The sequence below is a fragment of the Ranitomeya variabilis genome, chromosome 4 (assembly GCF_051348905.1).
Source record: "Ranitomeya variabilis isolate aRanVar5 chromosome 4, aRanVar5.hap1, whole genome shotgun sequence".
In the NCBI taxonomy this organism is placed as follows: domain Eukaryota; kingdom Metazoa; phylum Chordata; class Amphibia; order Anura; family Dendrobatidae; genus Ranitomeya; species Ranitomeya variabilis.
Genome location: NC_135235.1, coordinates 87,137,792 through 87,158,119, shown reverse-complemented (window position 1 = coordinate 87,158,119; position 20,328 = coordinate 87,137,792). Strand labels below are relative to the sequence as shown.

The 20,328-nt window shown below is 42.9% G+C and overlaps 1 protein-coding gene across 2 annotated transcripts in view; it reads right to left on the bottom strand.

Moving 5' to 3' along the window:
* The window catches only part of PCDH15 (protocadherin related 15), a 2,374,726-nt gene that overhangs the window by 487,894 nt on the left and 1,866,504 nt on the right, over positions 1–20,328 (bottom strand). For both annotated transcript variants that reach the window (XM_077258870.1, XM_077258871.1), the window contains one exon: positions 422–534. In XM_077258870.1, coding sequence (XP_077114985.1) covers positions 422–534 — 113 coding nt within the window. The remainder of the gene's footprint in view (positions 1–421; positions 535–20,328) is intronic.

Below are 20,328 nucleotides of genomic sequence, written 5' to 3'. Positions count from 1 at the left end.
TGCGCGATAATCGGCCGATTTCACTCGACTCGACTTTTGACAAAGTCGGGTTTCGCGAAACCCGACTCGATCCTAAAAATGTAAAAGTTGCTTAACCCTAGGTAGAAGCAAAAAAAAAAGCAACATAACACATCATTATGTTATAAAGTGAAAAAAAAAATGATAATGGCATAATCAAAGAAAGTGATTTACAAATTAAAGCATTTTGAGAAGTATTTATCCCTAATATGAAATCAGGATGCAACAATACATATAGCGCTATACAGTACAACTGTGGAGTTTTACTTCTAAAATAAAAACAGTATGCATTATATCCATAAAAATACAATGACATACAAGGAGCACTACAGGTCATAATCATCCCAACATTTTCGAAAAAAAAACAACTTTGTATCTATTTATTATAAAAGGTGGAGGTTACCTGTATTCATCTTGAGTGAACCGTGGAATTACAGATGGCTGCAGAACTGTTATTATCACCATTGTGCTATTAGATTTCACAGGGTCGCCGTCATCATAAGCTATCACAACCAGCTACAAGGAAAACACAGAAACATATTATGGATATAACTGTAAAACAAGAAACTTTATTGTAACTATAAACATGGCTTTTCTGGTAATATGCTGTAATAAAGGCTTTAGAGTTAAGAATAAATCCAACTGTCTCGTATACAAAGTATGTGGAACTTGCACCATTTTTCTTATTGACTTGGGCAAACAGTAGGTTCCAAAGTATTATTCCAGCAAGTTAGTGATTGCCCTTGTGACCAACAAAAAGAAGCCATATAGAGCTGAAATGGCTATCCACTTCAAATAATCAGATGGAGTCAAATTTAGAGATGGGTGGACACCTGGATGTTTGGGTTAGGCGGGTTCGGCTGAACAGTTACAAAAAGCTCATATGACCTGGAGTGTGGGAAAAAGTTCCCAGGCTGCAGTTCATGAGGACATCCACCAGGGGCGCATCACCGCGACTGAAGGTAACTATAGGTCATTGACCTACATTTCCTTCATTCACCGGGGTTTACAGGCACGAGCACAGCTGCATTATAGCAGAGCTCCTGCCTGTACACTATTTTAACCCCTTCAGATGAATTTACCTCGTGGGACGTGACAGTTCATCAGAGGGTATGTATATTGTTGGTTTATTATTTTTCCAAGCGAGGGTCTTCAGTTGGATTGAGAGAGCAATAAAATATTAAAACAACCTGTGTGTTTATTTCATTAAAATACTTTTTAATCATGTGTGTGTGTGTTTTTTAACCCTTTCATACAATTGGATTAATAATGGATAGGTGTCAGAATTGACGCCTCTCCATTATTAATCTGGCTTAATGTCACCTTACAATAGCAAGTTGGCATTAACCCTTCATTATCCCATATCCCACCGCTACACGGGAGTGGGAAGAGAGTGGCCAAGTGCCAGAATAGACGCATCTTCCAGATGTGCCTTTTCTGGGGTGGCTGGGGGCAGATGTTTTTAGCCAGGGGGGGCCAATAACCATGGACCCTCTCCTGGCTATTAATATCTGCCCTCAGTCACTGGCTTTACCGCTCTGGCGGAGAAAATTGCGCGGGAGCCCACGCCAATTTTTTCTGCGATTTAACCCTTAAATTTAATAGCTACAGCGCCGAAATTTTGCACATACACACTACTAATATTAGTAGTGTGGAATATGCAAAAAAAGGGGGATATGACATGGTTTACTGTATAAATCAACTAAAGTCCTGAATAGTTAAAGGGGGCACTTCAAATAGCTACACAAACCAAATCCCATCTAATTCATTTCAGGGACAAAGAAGAGATCCCACATAAATATAAAATCAATATTTTTATTAAGTCACATATGACAATATATAAAACCACAATAAAAAAGCAAAATACCGTCTAGAGGACGCCAGGTATACAACAAGAAAAATTCCCCACACAAAGTAACCAATACAAGATGGTCAGGAACAATTGTAAGTCCTAAAAAGCCATGCACTATTAGTAGCCTGAAAAGCCTGTGTTATAGTTAACATACAGACCAATTTCTGCAGATGCTACCTCTCTATATGAAAGAGTAATGTAAGGCATGAAACTGAAACATGATGGACTATAGCATAAGGTAGTAGATTTTAGAAAATTAGTGGTTATCTATGGCGTGGATGGTCCTGGCGTCCCCTCACCCCGACGCGCGTTTCGCCGCCAGCTTCTTCCGGGGGCGTCAATATGCAAAAAAAAAGGGGGATATGACATGGTTTACTGTATGTAAACCATGTCTCATATCATGTCGGGTTTAGGCAGGAGAAATGAAAAGCCGGCAATTGAATTACCGGCTTTTCAACATTATTGCGCTGAAGTAAATATATATATATATACAGTGGGGCAAAAAAGTATTTAGTCATTCAGCAATAGTGCAAGATCCACCACTTAAAAAGATGAGAGGCGTCTGTAATTTACATCATAGGTAGACCTCAACTATGGGAGACAAACTGAGAAAAAAAAATCCAGAAAATCACATTGTCTGTTTTTTTATCATTTTATTTGCATATTATGGTGGAAAATAAGTATTTGGTCAGAAACAAAATTTCATCTCAATACTTTGTAATATATCCTTTGTTGGCAATGACAGAGGTCAAACGTTTTCTGTAAGTCTTCACAAGGTTGCCACACACTGTTGTTGGTATGTTGGCCCATTCCTCCATGCAGATCTCCTCTAGAGCAGTGATGTTTTTGGCTTTTCGCTTGGCAACACGGACTTTCAACTCCCTCCAAAGGTTTTCTATAGGGTTGAGATCTGGAGACTGGCTAGGCCACTCCAGGACCTTGAAATGCTTCTTACGAAGCCACTCCTTCGTTGCCCTGGCGGTGTGCTTTGGATCATTGTCATGTTGAAAGACCCAGCCACGTTTCATCTTCAATGCCCTTGCTGATGGAAGGAGGTTTGCACTCAAAATCTCACGATACATGGCCCCATTCATTCTTTCATGTACCCGGATCAGTCGTCCTGGCCCCTTTGCAGAGAAACAGCCCCAAAGCATGATGTTTCCACCACCATGCTTTACAGTAGGTATGGTGTTTGATGGATGCAACTCAGTATTCTTTTTCCTCCAAACACGACAAGTTGTGTTTCTACCAAACAGTTCCAGTTTGGTTTCATCAGACCATAGGACATTCTCCCAAAACTCCTCTGGATCATCCAAATGCTCTCTAGCAAACTTCAGACTGGCCCGGACATGTACTGGCTTAAGCAGTGGGACACGTCTGGTACTGCAGGAATCTGAGTCCATGGTGGCGTAGTGTGTTACTTATGGTAGGCCTTATTACATTGGTCCCAGCTCTCTGCAGTTCATTCACTAGGTCCCCCCGCGTGGTTCTGGGATTTTTGCTCACCGTTCTTGTGATCATTCTGACCCCACGGGGTGGGATTTTGCGTGGAGCCCCAGATCGAGGGAGATTATCAGTGGTCTTGAATGTCTTCCATTTTCTAATTATTGCTCCCACTGTTGATTTCTTCACTCCAAGCTGGTTGGCTATTGCAGATTCAGTCTTCCCAGCCTGGTGCAGGGCTACAATTTTGTTTCTGGTGTCCTTTGACAGCTCTTTGGTCTTCACCATAGTGGAGTTTGGAGTCAGACTGTTTGAGGGTGTGCACAGGTGTCTTTTTATACTGATAACAAGTTTAAACAGGTGCCATTACTACAGGTAATGAGTGGAGGAAAGAGGAGACTCTTAAAGAAGAAGTTACAGGTCTGTGAGAGCCAGAAATCTTGATTGTTTGTTTCTGACCAAATACTTATTTTCCACCATAATATGCAAATAAAATGATAAAAAAACAGACAATGTGATTTTCTGGATTTTTTTTTCTCAGTTTGTCTCCCATAGTTGAGGTCTAACTATGATGTAAATTACAGACGCCTCTCATCTTTTTAAGTGGTGGAACTTGCACTATTGCTGACTGACTAAATACTTTTTTGCCCCACTGTATATATATATGTGTCTCAATGACATATATATATACACTCACCGGCCACTTTATTAGGTACACCTGTCCAACTTCTTGTTAACACTTAATTTCTAATCAGCCAATCACATGGCGGCAACTCAGTGCATTTAGGCATGTAGACATGGTCAAGACAATCTTCTGCAGTTCAAACCGAGCATCAGTATGGGGAAGAAAGGTGATTTGAGTGCCTTTGAACGTGGCATGGTTGTTGGTGCCAGAAGGGCTGGTCTGAGTATTTCAGAAACTGCTGATCTACTGGGATTTTCACGCACAACCATCTCTAGGGTTTACAGAGAATGGTCCGAAAAAGAAAAAAAATCCAGTGAGCGGCAGTTCTGTGGGCGGAAATGCCTTGTTGATGCCAGAGGTCAGAGGAGAATGGGCAGACTGGTTCGAGCTGATAGAAAGGCAACAGTGACTCAAATCGCCACCCGTTACAACCAAGGTAGGCCTAAGAGCATCTCTGAATGCGGCGTGGTCAACCAATCACAAGCCGGGATGTCACGGGAGGCTGGACTCGCGGGCATTTTAAAATGCGCGCGTGTCCAGCCTCCCAGCTTGTGATTGGTTGACCGCGCCGCAACCAATCACAAGCCGGGACATCACGGCATTTTAAAATGCGCGCGTGTCCAGCCTCCCATGACGTCACGGCTTGTGATTGGTTGCGTCGCCCATGTGACTGCGACGCAACCAATCACAAAGCCGGGACGTAATTTTAAAATCCTTAAGGACCTGAAATTACGTCACGGCTTGCTGTGATTGGTTGCGTCGCCCATGTGACTGCGACGCAACCAATCACAAAGCCGGAGCATAATTTTAAAATACTGAATGACCTGAAATTACGTCACGGCTTGCTGTGATTGGTTGCGTCGCCGCCACATGGGCGGCACGCGACCAATCACAAGCCGGGACTTCACGTAAGGAAAGAAAAGCGCGAATTTTAAACAAAGAACGCTGCCGCTTCCCTCGGTAAGGTGCAGGCTGCGTCGGAGAGGTGAGTATAGCAATATTTTTTATTTTAATTCTCTCTTTTACACATTTTTACATTAATGTTGTTTCGATACCGATACCTGATACCACAAAAGTATCGGATCTCGGTATCGGAATTCCGATACCCGCAAGTATCGGCCGATACCCGATACTTGCGGTATCGGAATGCTCAACACTAGTAACGGAGTGTCTTCTCAATATTTGTTTGTCTCCTTGATCACAAATCGAATCAAAGTTCACCTTTTAGTTAACCTTCTTCGAATGCCTGTCTCCTACAAAAGACATCTTTGTTCTTCAAGACGAAGCAGGAACAACAGATTCCATTCAATCTCTATGAGATTATTTTCTTATAGAACATTATGTAGAGATGCCTAGTAAGATTATTTAGATAGCAACTATTTTTTACATTTTTACCATGTATCATTTTTAATATTAAGGGATTGGATGACACCGATTGCTATCAGAAAGGCAATTGTAAGATGCCCATTCGCATTAAAGCAAAGTCACTGAAACTCCCCTTCAATTGTTGAAAACACCGAACCTTTGGCCCTCCTGGTTATACTGATTAGCGGAGAACTGCGGGCAGACAGCTTTCTTCACGTTGTACTATCAGGGCAGCTTTAAGCAAATTGGGTGAGTGGGCAAAAGTTAAAACTGGGGCCCCAAATGCTAACATATTGCACCATCACATAGAAACATTTTGGTTGGATTTACATGAGCTGAGTTCAGGCTGCTTAACAAGCAGCATTGAATACTGTAAATTCAGGTAATTCTGCGCATGTTGACCGACCTCTTTACACAAGCTGACCAAGAATGCTGGGCACAAAATGATCATTAAAAGATCAATCTTTCAACATAAAAAATCATTTTATCAGCAGCTCTTCTATAGTTTACATCGGACAATGTGCTGCTGAGTTCAAAGATTTTTTTTCCTGGCAGAAACAATCTAATCACCTAATGAACGACTATCATTTTGCTGGCTCGTTGGTTGATTGCTGACATGTTTACACCTATGAACTCTCATCTGAGCTGCCAGCATTTATAAAGGTGAATGTTAAGTGCACGACTCGTTAAAGGGTTGATTGTGACTTGTAGGATCGTTACTTCCAATAGGTGGTGCTATAGAGTTAAGTCCTCTTTTTTTCAGCAGAGGCAATTTGCATACATCGTCATAAGTATTCAGACCCGTTGCTCAGATACTCATATTTAAGACACATGCTGTCCATTTCCTTGTGATCCTCCTTGAGCTGGTTCTACTCCTTCATTGGAGTCCAGCTCTGTTTAATTTGGGCCCAATCCTCCTGACAAAACTAATGTAACTGATCCAGGTTTATAGGTCGCCTTGTTCTCACCTTCCTTTTCAGCATTGCCCATAAATTTCCAATAGGATTGAGATCGGGGCTTTGTGATTGCCACTCCAAAGCATTGACTTTGTTATTCTTAATCCACTTTGCTACCATTTTGGCAGTATGCTTCTGGTCATTGTCCATTTGGAAGACCCATTTCTGCCCAAGCTTTAATTTCCTGGTTGATGTCTTGAGATGTTGCTTCAGTATTGCCACATAATCATTTTTTCTCATGATGCCATCTATTTTGTGAAGTGCACCAGGCCCTCCTGCAGCAAAACGGCCATGTTTCACAGTTGGTATGGTGTTTTTAGGCTTCCAAGCTTCTCCCCTTTTCCTATCAGTCACAAAAATTGTTCAAGACTAGAAGAAAGCCCATCTTTGAGCCAAATGTATTAATACACGTGACTTCAAAAAACCCAAATTACAAATCAGGGCTTTAGTATTCCCAAATTATAAAGGGTTGTCCAGGAGTAGAAAAATCTTCCTGCTTCTTACTAAAAACAGCAGCATACTTGTTCATGGGTTTTTATTAGTTTTATAGCTCAGCTCCACTGAGAAATTGAATGACATGCAATACTTTATGCAACCTGTAGTCAAGTGTGGTGCTGTTTTCTAAAAAAAAACAGCCACCTTAGATAGCTCTCGTCTTTTCTTTCCTTTCTTTAAATCCTTAAATTGGTCCCCTTATTTAAAAAAAAAAATCCTACCTTAAAGGGTTTGCAAGTTATCACCATTCCTTCATCTAGGCTGGTGGCCCAGTGGGAATTTCGCACACCCATTCTCTTCACTGCCTATGGGACTTCCACAGATAGCAAACTAGATCTTCTAACACTTGAAGTCTAAATAGCAATGAATGAATTAGTGGTGTGCATACATGACAATTTCATTCAGATGGAGTATTACAAAAAACTGTTCTTGGGATCTGTGTGATTTCTCGGGGTGACACCCCTTGTGAGCAACATATATCTATTATTCTATGTTTGTTCTAATGTATGTGGTGACAGCCAGCAATGTTTTCTTATGAGCTGCAATTTAAAGAAAATGTATTGACTGATTCATGCTCCCCGAAAGTCAGGCAGAATGAATCAGAATCCAGCTCTTACTTCACAAACATCTATGTCAACCAAGCCATTGGCAACATAAATCAGAGACTGGATCTTGCATTCTAAACATCTATGCTTTTCTGTGAATACTGTCAGTTTTTTTTGAGAAAAACATTATTAAAAACACGGCAAGGGATGTGGTGACTTGCTGAAGAAGTATGTCCCTGATGGCCTCTACCTGTCCACTGAGCTAGAGTAGAAGGTCTCTCTATATGTGTTTAAATAAGAAGAAACTTGTCAGTCTCAGGGAAGTTGCAGACGATCATGCATTGTCCCATTCAAGAAAATTGGATCAATTATGAAAATCATACTCCGTATAATCATTGTGTGATCTGAATCTCACGGAGGAGGAGAAGATGGAGAAAAAAATATCTCCATCTTCTCAAATCTGTTAGGCCGTGGAAGTCGGACTGCACTCAGATGTCACCAAGTCCAATGGTTTCCATTGACTCATTGACTTGCATGGCCAAATATCGGATTAAACTGGAGTATGCTGCAATTTTTCCTCCTACAGTTTCAGTCTGAGGAAAGTAATCTCACATGTACATGGACGCATAGACTAACATTGGTTCAAGTGCGATCCGATGTTTTGTCAGTTTGTACTTGAACCGAAAATATGTTCATCAGCAGAGAAACTTGTGGAGACCTGCCACTGGGACTAATCACTTTTCCCAATTTTTTCCTAAAATGCCCTAATATTTCTCAGTAAAACATTTTTAGAAAGCAGGATCTTTGACATTTGTTGATTGTGGTTATGGGAAGATGAATCAACTGACATGTCCCATTTAAAGTTCAATGATCCTAAAAAAAATACCAGATTAAAGTTTATGATAACATCCCTTTCAGCAGTGACCATATATAGTCTGTAACAGGTTACAGTATTCACATATCCCTAAGCTAAGACTATGCAGATTAAAATAGAGGCCTAAAGAGACCGGAACAAGTTGAACATTGCAGCTTTTATTTGTTTGTAATCATTTCAAGCCTTTTTTTTTTACATTTTTACATGTTTTACAACTCCAATAATGGGAACTCATAAACTAATATGTTCTAAAATAGTTGATATGAGATGAAATTGTTTGGTAGTACCAATAATAATAATATTTAGAATGAATCCTCCTGGTTGCAAGTGTTAACCACCATATAAATAAGGTCATGCATAAAAATGGGAACCATTGTAATGTAAAACTTGGTTTAATTTCTTTTAAAATTGATGACTTTTCCATCACAAAGATCATGTAGAAAAAATCAGATGATACATTTATTAAAATAAAAATCAGTTTTGCATATTTTATAAATCTAATGTTATCTTATGTTTAATGCAGTATAACTAAATTATAAAAAATCAACTCAACAAATCAAATGCATAACCTAAACAATTTTTAGAAGTCTATATATTTTTTTTATTTCACATTATAATCCCAGCAGTCACTCTTAAAACGTGAAGTGCTTTTGGTATTTCTTTTAAAAGAGATTTCAAATGAAGCAGAAAAATGTTCTTATAAAAGGCAATTTTATTCATCAAAAACAAATATGACAACACATTTATTTTCCCATCAAAGCAACTTAATGCATTGCAGAACAATGGGTTGTAACCTGTACTGGAGCAAACAAAGATGAGATACCACAAATGCAGACAGGCAGAACTGTCTCCTGCTTTCTGCATGTTATGGACTGCTTGTGTGTGTGTGGTTGTATATACCATAAAACAGAAGAAAAATTTACATGTTATAGTAGATCGGCTAACTCGGCTGTACACAGAAGTAGACATGGGAACACTTTCGCTTTAAGAACTTCCTTTTGTTTATTATAGGCAGCATAAATCAAGGTGCAGTAAAACAAATACAGTCCTCTGGGCAAATCAGTAAAACAAAACAAAATGGTAGGATAAAGCACAGTCCTTCTGAGAATGGGGTTCCTCCTGCTCACCGCTAGCAGAACATACACTGATCAGGTTGATTCCAAGACAAACTCTTCTCTAGAGTGTTCTTCTCCATATGCTAAACAGCTACTTCCTCTAGAGGCAAGCTATTAAAGCCCCAGAACACACCCTGGGGTGGAGATAAGGTGGACATCCTCCCACCCACTCTATGGATGTCAACATAAAACACAGCCAATTATACAAATTAGCTGTACCATCTCACAGCACTTAATGTGCTGGAGGAAAATCTCTGGGTTTTATATCACTGACATCATTAAGCCCAATGAAACATATCTCGCCTCCAGCACTTTACCAGTGACTGTCACAAATCCCCCCTCTGCCCAAATCCAGGGGATTTGGCACCTTCACTCACTAAGCAGGGGAGTCTGGACAGTGCATCTGCGATGGCATAGTTCTTTTCACAGGAGGAGAGTTTCCTACTTAGGAATAGGACTGGATGTTTGTCTTTTTTACTTTTTAATATATAGGACCATTTAGCTTTGATGGAAAACACTTCCACCAGCTCAGGGGCACTGCGATGGGGTGTCCCTGTGCCCCCTCGTACGCAAATATGTTCCTGGGCTGGTGGGAGGAGACAATTGTCTTTGGAGGTGAGGGAAGATGGTGGGATGAATTTATATCAATCTGGTATAGATATATCGACGACGTGTTTCTAGTGTGGACTGGCCCGAAGGAGGGATTTGTAGAATTTATGAAACATCTAAATGTGAACAACATAGGTCTGAGATTCACCTCTGAAATTACGGATAGGGCATTAGCGTTTTTGGATATCAGGATCGAAAAAGAGAAAAATGGGGGGATCACAACTAGCATATATAGGAAACCAACAAGTACAAATAGTCTGTTGCACTGGCAGAGCTACCACCCAGCCCCCCTTAGGAGAGGGATCCCTAAGGGCCAATTTCTTAGATTGAGGAGGAATTGTTCAAAATACAATATGTTTAAGAGTCAGGCAGGGGATATGTACAATAGATTCCATGAGAAGGGATACCCAAGACATGTCCTTGACAAAGCCTTTGATGATGCAAAAAGGGCAGATAGACAAGCTCTGCTACAGAAATATACAAGGGATGACTCAGGGGATGTCTTGAGGATTATTGGCACATTCGATACTCAACATCAGGAGATTAGGAAGATTTTCTCGAGACATTGGGACATATTGAGATTTGATGAGGACCTTAGGGATTCAGTAGGGGAGTACCCCAACATAACTTTCAGAAAGGGCAAATCCATCAGAGATATGCTGGTGCATAGCCAGTATCAGAGACCTAAACCTGGGGACACTTGGTTGAGTCAAAGACCATGTGGCTTTTTTAAGTGTGGGGAGTGCAGCCTATGCAAATGGATGAGACAGTGCAAAAAGTTCCAGAGTTCAGCTACGGGTAAAGTGTTTTACCAGCGAGAATTCTCTAATTGCAAAACTGAAGGGGTGGTATATTTGGCGTCATGCTCCTGCCCGAGAGACTATGTGGGAAAGACCAAGAGGGAGTTTAGGAGAAGGGTAGGGGAGCATATGGGTGACATCCGTAATAGAAGAGATACCCCCCTGGCCAAACATATGCATACCCATCATCATGGGAACCCAATGGATCTGAAATTCATGATTATAGAGGTGGTGAAGGTAAACCCAAGGGGGGGTAATCATGATAGGAGGATCCTCCAGCGAGAATGTGAGTGGATCTTTAGGCTGGAATCCCTTGAACCAAAGGGCCTCAATGAGCAGAATTCTTATATGTGCTTTGTGTAAAGATAAATATGTCACTTGAATACAAACTAACCCTGACTTTGTGTCCATACTAGGATAAGGAGCCATACAATACTTTGAGGGATTCCCCATATTTTGGGGAATTACATGGATTTCTATGAAATATTGATAAGATTATTGTCGTATAGATTTTTATACATACCTGCCTAAAAACTTACCGTCTAAACCGTCCGTGGTTGGTTAACTACCAGATACATCGGGACATTTGTCCATTCAAGGTCACTAGGCTGTATCTATATCGGTGCTCCCTGACCTGGTTGATAGGAGCTACCCGCAGTATAACATATATTTATTTCTGTATCTACTTTGCCCCTTTCTGTTATATGCTATATTGGATGGTTTCATCAGATGAGGGCGTGTTACCCTCATTCTGGACTAGGAAGGGGCATAGGCGTGACAAATATACAGGTGTGGGTGTCCTGATCAAATTAGAAATGGACGTAAAGTATCTCTGTATCTACTCTGCCCCTTGATGTTATATGCTATATTGGATGTTTCCATCAGATGAGGGCGTCTTTCCCCCACTCTGGATTAGGAAGGGGCATAGGCACTACAAATATACATATGTGGGTGTCCTGATTAAACTAGAAATGGACGTAAAGGATATGATCGCTGTAGTCTGCCTATAGATACATCAAACTATATCTGATTGTAGAGTGGGTCTGTATACCCAAGAACATCTGGGGATTGATTTATTTATATGAAGTCTGGGTAGTGCCTGAGTGGCCATATTTCTGCACCGTATGAGTCATATGGGAGGTGTTTTAAACGACCTATGAAAATAGAGGGATGTATAAATATTGAGCTTGGTATCTAAGCATTTATATCTGTGGCACTCATGTGTACAATATCCCTAACCCTTAGAAGTTGCCTCGTTATAAAGGATGGGGACGAATGGTGTGGTTATCATACTGGTGGCATGTATAGCTTTAACATTCCCGGATCTTGGGAGTCAGATGGGCAGTACTAGAAGCATAAATATGAAGTGCTGCACCTGAACACCTATGTTTGCGGTGTTTTCATGTGCAGCATCCTAGATCCCCAATAATCCACCTGGTCACGAGTGACGGGGGCGTACTTCTAAACTCCCCAAAACGAGTGTGGTTACTAAGGTAACGGGGATAGAGGAGAGCATGCGCATGAGTATCATACCGGCGTCCTTGGCTTCCACAGAATAAGGCAACCCGGAAATAGATACTATGTAATAGCGCTGGAGGGTGACCCACCTCTCCTGTCGGCATGCGGTTCAAGGGGAGCTTGCGCACTAGAGGCGCTCCCATGTTTGGGCTGAGGTGCCTTGTTTTGTACACATTCTGCAACCGACATGCGCAGTAGGGAGCTAGGAACGCCACAGGAAGTGAAAGGGAGGGGCCCTATGAGCGGTAATCTTTGGCGGTGCTTATAAAGCAGGTATGTACTATCGGACAGATAGTTACTTATCATCAGTTATGACACATATTATCACGTTATCGGCCTCCTGATGAGCCTTAAAGGGTGAAACGCGTCGAGGCGCAAATTAGGAATGGCGTTTTGGGAAAATACCGCGAGTGCATCCTGAGATGAGTACAGTTATATCTAATCTGTCTATATAGATGCAATGTGTCTGGGTTTGCAGCACCTTAGGATGCAGCAAATGGAATTAAGGAAATAGGTACATAATCAGCTATAGTACTTCCTTGTATTATACGTATCCATATACAGTATTTAGCATCTTGGTGATATTCATGTAAGGGGTATCATTACCATATAGATTGTCAAATTAACTCTCTCTGAGCGGTATTTCATTGATTACCCAATAATGTATGCGCTAAGTGTTCATACAGTTTTAATCATGTGTGTGGGGACCTAGCTATTCCCTAGCGTAGACTATATCTGTCTAGTGTGAGAGGACCCTTTAGCCTGAGGGTAGAGGCTCTTCACTAGCGGTGGTAGGGTGCATCAGGACCCTTAGGGTCAGCCATCGAGGAGCGGGGGCGCCACAGCGTTCCCCCAAGGGTGCCAACCTCCGCAGTCAGGCAGGGATCATTGTAGTTGTGGGAGCTAGGGGCATCTAGACTCTTTTTCCCCCTTAGTGTTTCTTGATTTTTTCTGTTAGTTTTTGAGCACAGTTTTTGGTTGTGTTGGTTTTTTCTGGTATTTTTTGGTTATTGTTTGTTTGTCCCAAATTTTAACAATAAAAGTATCTTTTTAGTAAGGGTAATTCATATATGATTTTTTGACTGGATGTTTGTCCCCATATATCTCCTGGGACAACACAGCTCCCACCCTGACATCAGACACGTCAATCTGGAGCATGAACTCCTTAGTGAAATCTAGTTCAACCAAGTCTGGCTGTCTGCAAAGGGTGAGCTTCCACTCCTGAAATGCTATATCAGCTTCAGCGGACTAATATACCATCAACAACTTTGTGCCCTTGAGAAGATCAGTCAGGGGGGCCGGCTATTATGGCAAAATTTGGGATGAATCGCCGATAGTATCCCACAATTCCCAGAAACGCCATGACCTGCTTTTTGGAGACCGGTTGTGGGCACTTTTGGATTGCCTCCACCTTGTCTACTTGCGGCTTTATCTTGCCCCTCCTGACGATGCAGCCTATGTATTTTGCCTCTTCTTTCCCCATGGCACACTTCTTTGGATTTTTGGTAAACCCTGTCTTTCTAAGTAAATGCAGGACCGCCTGGACCTTCTGCAAGTGACTTCCCCAGTCTGGGCTGAATAACACAATACAATCCAGACAAACTGTGGCATACTTCTTGTGAGGGGCTAGGATCTGGTCCATGGCTCTCTGGAAGGTAGCTTGGGCTCCTTGGAGTCCGAACTGCATGTGGGTATGCTAAACACATCCGTCAGGTGTAGAGAAGGCCATCTTCACCTTGACACTTGGAGACAGGAGAATTTGCCAGTACTATTTTGTTAGATCCAGGGTAGTGACTGACTCTATCCTCTCATCGACCCGGGGCATCAAATATGCATCAAACTTGGACACCTCATTGAGCTTCATGTAATTGTTACAGAAGTGCCACTCTCTATCTGGCTTTGGCACAAGCACAATAGGGCTGGTTGAGCCATTATTTGACTTCTCGATGATGCCCAGGCTTAACATTCTCTTTACCTCTTTGATGATCACCTCACTGCGGGCTTTGGGAATCCGATATGGCTTTTGGTTCTCAAACACAACGGTTCAGTCAGAATTTTGTGCTTCACAACCTGCGTTCATCCTGGTAACTCCAAAAACATGTCCCGATTCAACTGAAGCAGCTCATGGCACTGTAGTTTCTGGGCCAGCGACAGTGTCTCTGCCACTGTGACATCCTCGACCCCGACCTCAGGATGGGCCCCTAGGCGTGTTGCTTCTACTGGATCCCTGTTTCACCATGGTTTTAGCAGATTAATGTGGTACACGTGGCATGGCTTTCTTCTCCCTGGTTGGTGGACCTTGGAGTTGATGTCACTCAAATTTTTAACCACCTCTTATGACACTTCCCACTTGGCCAGGAACCTACTTTCAACCATGGGGATCAATACCAAGATCCGGTCTCTAGGGCTAAACTGTCTCAGACTTGCCGACCAATTGTAGAGCATTGTTTGGGCCTCTTGGGCTTGAAGGGGCTCTCCCTCATAATGGGCATCCCACTCACTGTCCTCTCCTTCATCTGGGCCACATGTTTGATAACACTTTGGTGAGCTGTTACCTCTGCTTCCCAGGTCTCCTTTGCGATGTCCAGAATTTCCCAAGTGTGACTTCTCTAATGGAGAACAGTATGTACGATAACAGGAAATTTCAGCCCCAGCCATCCTTCCACATGACTATCTTCACTATAACTCTCAGGCCATGTGCACACATTCAGTATTTTTCACGTTTTTTTCGCGTTTTTTTGCTATAAAAACGTGATAAAAACACGAAAAAAAACCGCAAAAAAACACTAACATATGCCTCCCATTATTTTCAGGGTATTCCGCATTTTTTGTGCAAATGTTGCATTTTTTTCCGTGAAAAAATCGCATAGCGGAAAAAAAAGCAACATGTTCATTAAATTTGCGGAATTTCGGGGATTCCGCACACCTAGGAATGCATTGATTATGCAGATTATGTGCGGTTGGTACCCAGGGTGGAGGAGAGGAGACTCTCCTCCACGGACTGGGCACCATATAATTGGTCAAAAAAAAGAATTATGATGGCCCCCGGAGTGTTCCTGCCTCTCAGCGCTGCATGCTGCCGCTTCTGTTCCTATAGATGCTCTGTGTGAAGGACCTGCGATGACGTCGCTGTCTTGTGATTGGTCGCGTGACCGCTCATGTGACCGCTCACATGACCGCGATGTCATCGAAGGTCCTGCACACACACCATCTATAGGAACGGACGCCGCTGAGGAGATCGGCTGTCTGCAGAGGGTGAGTATAACCATTTTTTTATTTTTTTATTATTTTTAACATGATATCTTTTTACTATTGATGCTGCATAAGCAGCATCTATAGTAAAAAGTTGGTCACACTTGTCAAACATACTGTTTGACAAGTGTGACCAACCTGTCAGTCAGTTTTGCAAGCGATGCTACAGATCGCTTGGAAAACTTTAGCATTCTGCAAGCTAATTACGCTTGCAAAATGCTAAAAAAACGCGAAAAAAACGGGAAAAAAACGCAAAAAAAAATGCGGATTTCTTGCAGAAAATTTCCATTTTTCTTCAGGAAATTTCTGCAAGAAATCCTGACGTGTGCACATACCCTCAAAGTCTTGTTTAATCTTTCCATCTTGTGATGATACACAGATGTGCTGAGTTGGGTAATCTGAAGGGCGTTACATAACTCTCTCATTACCTTGGACATGAAGTGTTTCTTTGCCTGTCAGAATCTCCTTGGGCAGGCCCATCTGCGAGAAAATATGGAATTTCTCTCGGGCTATACTTCCAGCTGAGGAGTTTCTCAGTGGTACCGCCTCTGGTTACCGTGTCACATAGTCTATGTAATGGCGGCCTCTGGCTAATGTAGCTAGGGGTTCTACCGGGTCCATGGCAATCCAACCAAAGGGAACTCAATAATGGGTAATGGAACTAGGGGACTGGGGAAGTAGGATACGGGAGCAGTTAGCTGACAGGTAGGAGACGATCGGCAGAAATTAAGAATGCCACTGTGACGCCCAGGCCAGTAGAACCACTGAAGGACCCGCTCTTGGGTGTTATCTATGCCTGGATGCCCCCCAAAACATGAGAATGGGCCATATCTAGTACCCTGCAACTATAGAGTCCTGGGACTAACAGCTGTTCTAATATTTCCCCTCGCTGTTTAGTGACCCAATAGAGCAATTCATCATTAACTGAGTATGGGAACCTGGTGTAGTCCCCCGACTCTTGAGAAACCCCATTTATCACAGGCACATTTTCAAATGCGCCTTTTAGGGTAAGATCTTGCATTTGAGCAGTCATAAAATTTCCCCCATTCAGGAATTTTGGCCTCACTGGTCTCGTCTCGTCCTTGTCACCTGTTAGGGCCTCTTACTCCAATGGGGTTACATCAGGGATGAACTGGCTTATGTCTGAGTCGCTTTGTATCCCCATGTCCTTTTTATCAACACTCTGGCAACAGCGTAGTACTTGGGGCGCCCTGTAACCCTGGGATCAACTGGTGGAGAACGGTGGCACTTATCAGGGTATCCAAGCTTCCTGAGTCTAAGAGTGTTAACTCAAGCACCCCACTTATTATCACACAACATTCCTGTGGCCCCTCACCAGGCTGCAGGTGGAATAGGGATAATATGAGCAGCACTGCTGTTAATGTTCTTGCAGTGACACCTCGAAGTTGCCAGGCTTGAAAGTCTAGTACTGCGATGCACACTGTGTGCCTCACTGCTGTCTTGGGGAAAGCCACTCTTAAGATTGTCTTCAAGCATGTATCAATACTCCAACATGCACTCGTCCCTTTCCAGGTGGGAAGCATCTGGCAAAATATGCTCTTGTACCATAGATCTAATAAAGAGGCAACCCAGTAGTCAGCACTATTTCTACCCCTAAGAATATGGGCATCATGTTGAAAATAGTGCAGCAAAAAGGTACTCATGTGTCGTGCGCTTCCTTGAGTCCAAGTCCATGGTGTTTGGTGGTGGGGTAACACTCATGGTTGCTTCCTACATCCCCTCCTGCCAATAATGGATTGTTGTGCGTCCAATGGCTCTTCCTCCTCATCGTCAATTTATTCCTTGGCTCCTGCACTTTTACTAACAGTTTGCCTGGTACCATGAGCCCCCTAAGATTGCTGTAAGCTACCCTCCAATGGCACCCGCCTGTGCAATGACTGTCCGTAACTTAGAGATATTGTTATCCCGTCAGCATCCTCTTCTGTCTCCTCTTTCTCTGGGACCACCACCTTCTCCCGCAGACTATTCAAAGTGAGTTTCAGCATGTAGATGACCAGAATAGTGATGATGATGATGGCATCTTCAGCGCTATCCATCTTAGTAGCCATTTCAAATCTGTTCAGAAGGGTGCAGAGGTCCTTCATCTGGGCCCAATCTGCAAGCATGATTTGCATCACATCCATACTGCATTGGCCCAGGCAATGCAAAAGGGCATACTGCACCAGGGCTCACTGCTTGTGCAACCATCACTGCAATATGTGCAGAGTGGAATTCCACCATGTCAGAACATTGCAAATCAAATTGTTAACTCGTAGGCTAAAATGACCTGTGTAGCAATGCAAGTCGATGACCTGTGGGGTGAGATTGTCAGAAGTGAGCACACAGTGACTGTTCTTTTTGCAGCAGCACATCCAGGCCGGGATAAAGACAGACAAATTTCTGTACTACTTTGTTAAGGACATGAGCCATGTAAGGCAGATTTGTGAGGTTGTCCCGGCGTGGGCTCTCCATCAAGTTTGTACCATTATGGCACATGGCCTTCTCTGGCTCCAGGTTCAGTGGAGACAGCCACTGCTCTAACTTGGCCTGCATATCTGTCCATAACTCTTGAGTTATGTGATTGAGATCTCCAAGGCACACTCATTTTAACACTGTCTGATTGCAGAGAGCCCTAGCTTTGCAGTACGGAGGTGGGGGATTATCTCTGCACTGTTGGAATTCCTGTCTCATTAAAGCATTCCAAGACATGTGGATGAGCTCCTGGAATGCTTGTACCCACAGTCACCAGAGTGATCCAATGTCCAGTCAGCTAGATAGGACAACCTTGCCCATGTTTGCTTGCCCAGGTGTCTGTGGTGAAACAACATAGATTTTTTCAGAGAATGGGTGATGGTGTCTGCAACATGCTGGTGTAGCACAGGCACAGTTGTCTTAGAGAAGTAATGGCAACTGGGCAACTGGTACTAGGGAAGTGTCATGGCCATCCACTTTTGGAAACCGTCTGTATCCACCAGGCAGTAAGGCAGCATTTCTGTGGCCAACAAATTGGAGATGGTGGAGTTCAAGCGCTTAGCTTTGGCATGTGTAGGAGGAATCGTGACCACAACTGCGGGACCAAGGACTGTCTGCTGTGCTTAGGAAAAGTGGAGTAGGATGAACATGACAAACTGCTGGACTGTGAGTGAGGTGCAGGCATAGATGTTATGGTGGATTGAGAAAGATTTGTTGTGCTCGGTGAAACAAAAACAGCAGCCATCTCCACTTCTGTAACAGCTTACAGGCTAACACTCACCTCAACTATAGCAGGTAAACAAGTGGAGTTTTTGCAGCCGAAGTACTATGTGAGAAAACTTGCCACATTTATGGAGGATGAAGAAGCAGATGTGGTTAATGGGATGGCTGGTGGTTGGAGAGGCCTGCTAGTCCACATTTTAGTGCAGTAGGATTCCCAGACTAAGGCATGTTGATAGTGCAATTTTTGCATCTACTGAATCTTTGTTTGCAAATTTGGCAGATATCGTGAGTTGGGTCATCCTTTGTGGACTCAAAAAAAATCCAGGCTATGAAGCCCTTCCCTCTGCGAAATGCAGACTCATAACCAGTGCTGGCCAAAGCCACAGTTGTTGCTGAGAATGTGGTGCTTGTCATAGATGCATCACTCCATATCTGTGCGGCATTCTGCAATGTATCTTCATCGTCTTCCTCCTCCTTCACCTTCTCTGCTCAGCTACTCAGCTGCATGCCTCTGAGTTCACACCAAGTGGGACCTACAACCTCATTATGATCCTCTCTGTTTTCCCACTCTTCAGCCTGATAGTCATCTTCCTCCTATTCCTGCCCTGACACCACAGTACAGTTCGTGTGCTCCTCTGGTATCTGAGTCCCATCAGGATCTCCTCCATCCCTAGAGGTTAACATCTGGTGATGATGGTCTGGATTCTGCTTGGACCCTACTTCGTCTCGCTTCGGATCCAACATGAAAACATTTTGGGCATCAGTGCAGATGCTTTTCTCCTCTGGATCCTGTGAATCTTTGGAACAGACCTCTGATGCCCATGGAATAGAATGTTAAACAGCTCTGCAGAATGGTCCATCTGTGGTTCCCCACAGTCAGATGGACAGGAGGAATCAAAGGTGGTTGGGGTGCCAGTTCTGAGGATTGTAGTGTGTTTGTGATGTTAAGGTGGAGAAAGAGGAGGAGAGGCCACTTATGCCACTCTAACCATTTACTGGAGCACATGCTCTTTATGATACTAATTTACAAGGCGTAACACTGGGCCGCTGCCAAAGAAAGAGAGTCGAATAGCCATCCAGTAACAAATGTTGTCAGTGGTCTTTGGATAGGACAAGATGATGTTTGTTCAGTTAAGCGTGCATTAACATTGCATCTAACCCAAGTACACGTCGAATACCAAGCCTTTTCAACCTCCAACCATGATTTTGCTTTTTCCCACTCATGTTGTATGTACCCTTCCTCTCTGTTAACCTTCAGTTTCACAATTTCACAACATTAGGTCCACACCTGTCAGTCACCTGTCACTAAATGAACAATCACAATTCATTTTCTTAGAAAGTGTGCCTGAACAACACTCTTATACCTAACGATCATACCTAACACAGTTTTATCACACACGATTTGAGTTAGGAAATAGGGCCTCCTAGCTGAACCCCTATATCAGACCTAATGATTTTTAAGATGAAATAAGGCTCCCTGATTCCTCACTGCGAGACAGTTTTATCCCAAACTATTTGGATAAGCAATAGGACCTCCTGGCAGAGCCCTAATATTAGAACTAATGATTTTAAAAAGCAAATTAGGCCTCCTGATTCCTCACTGCAA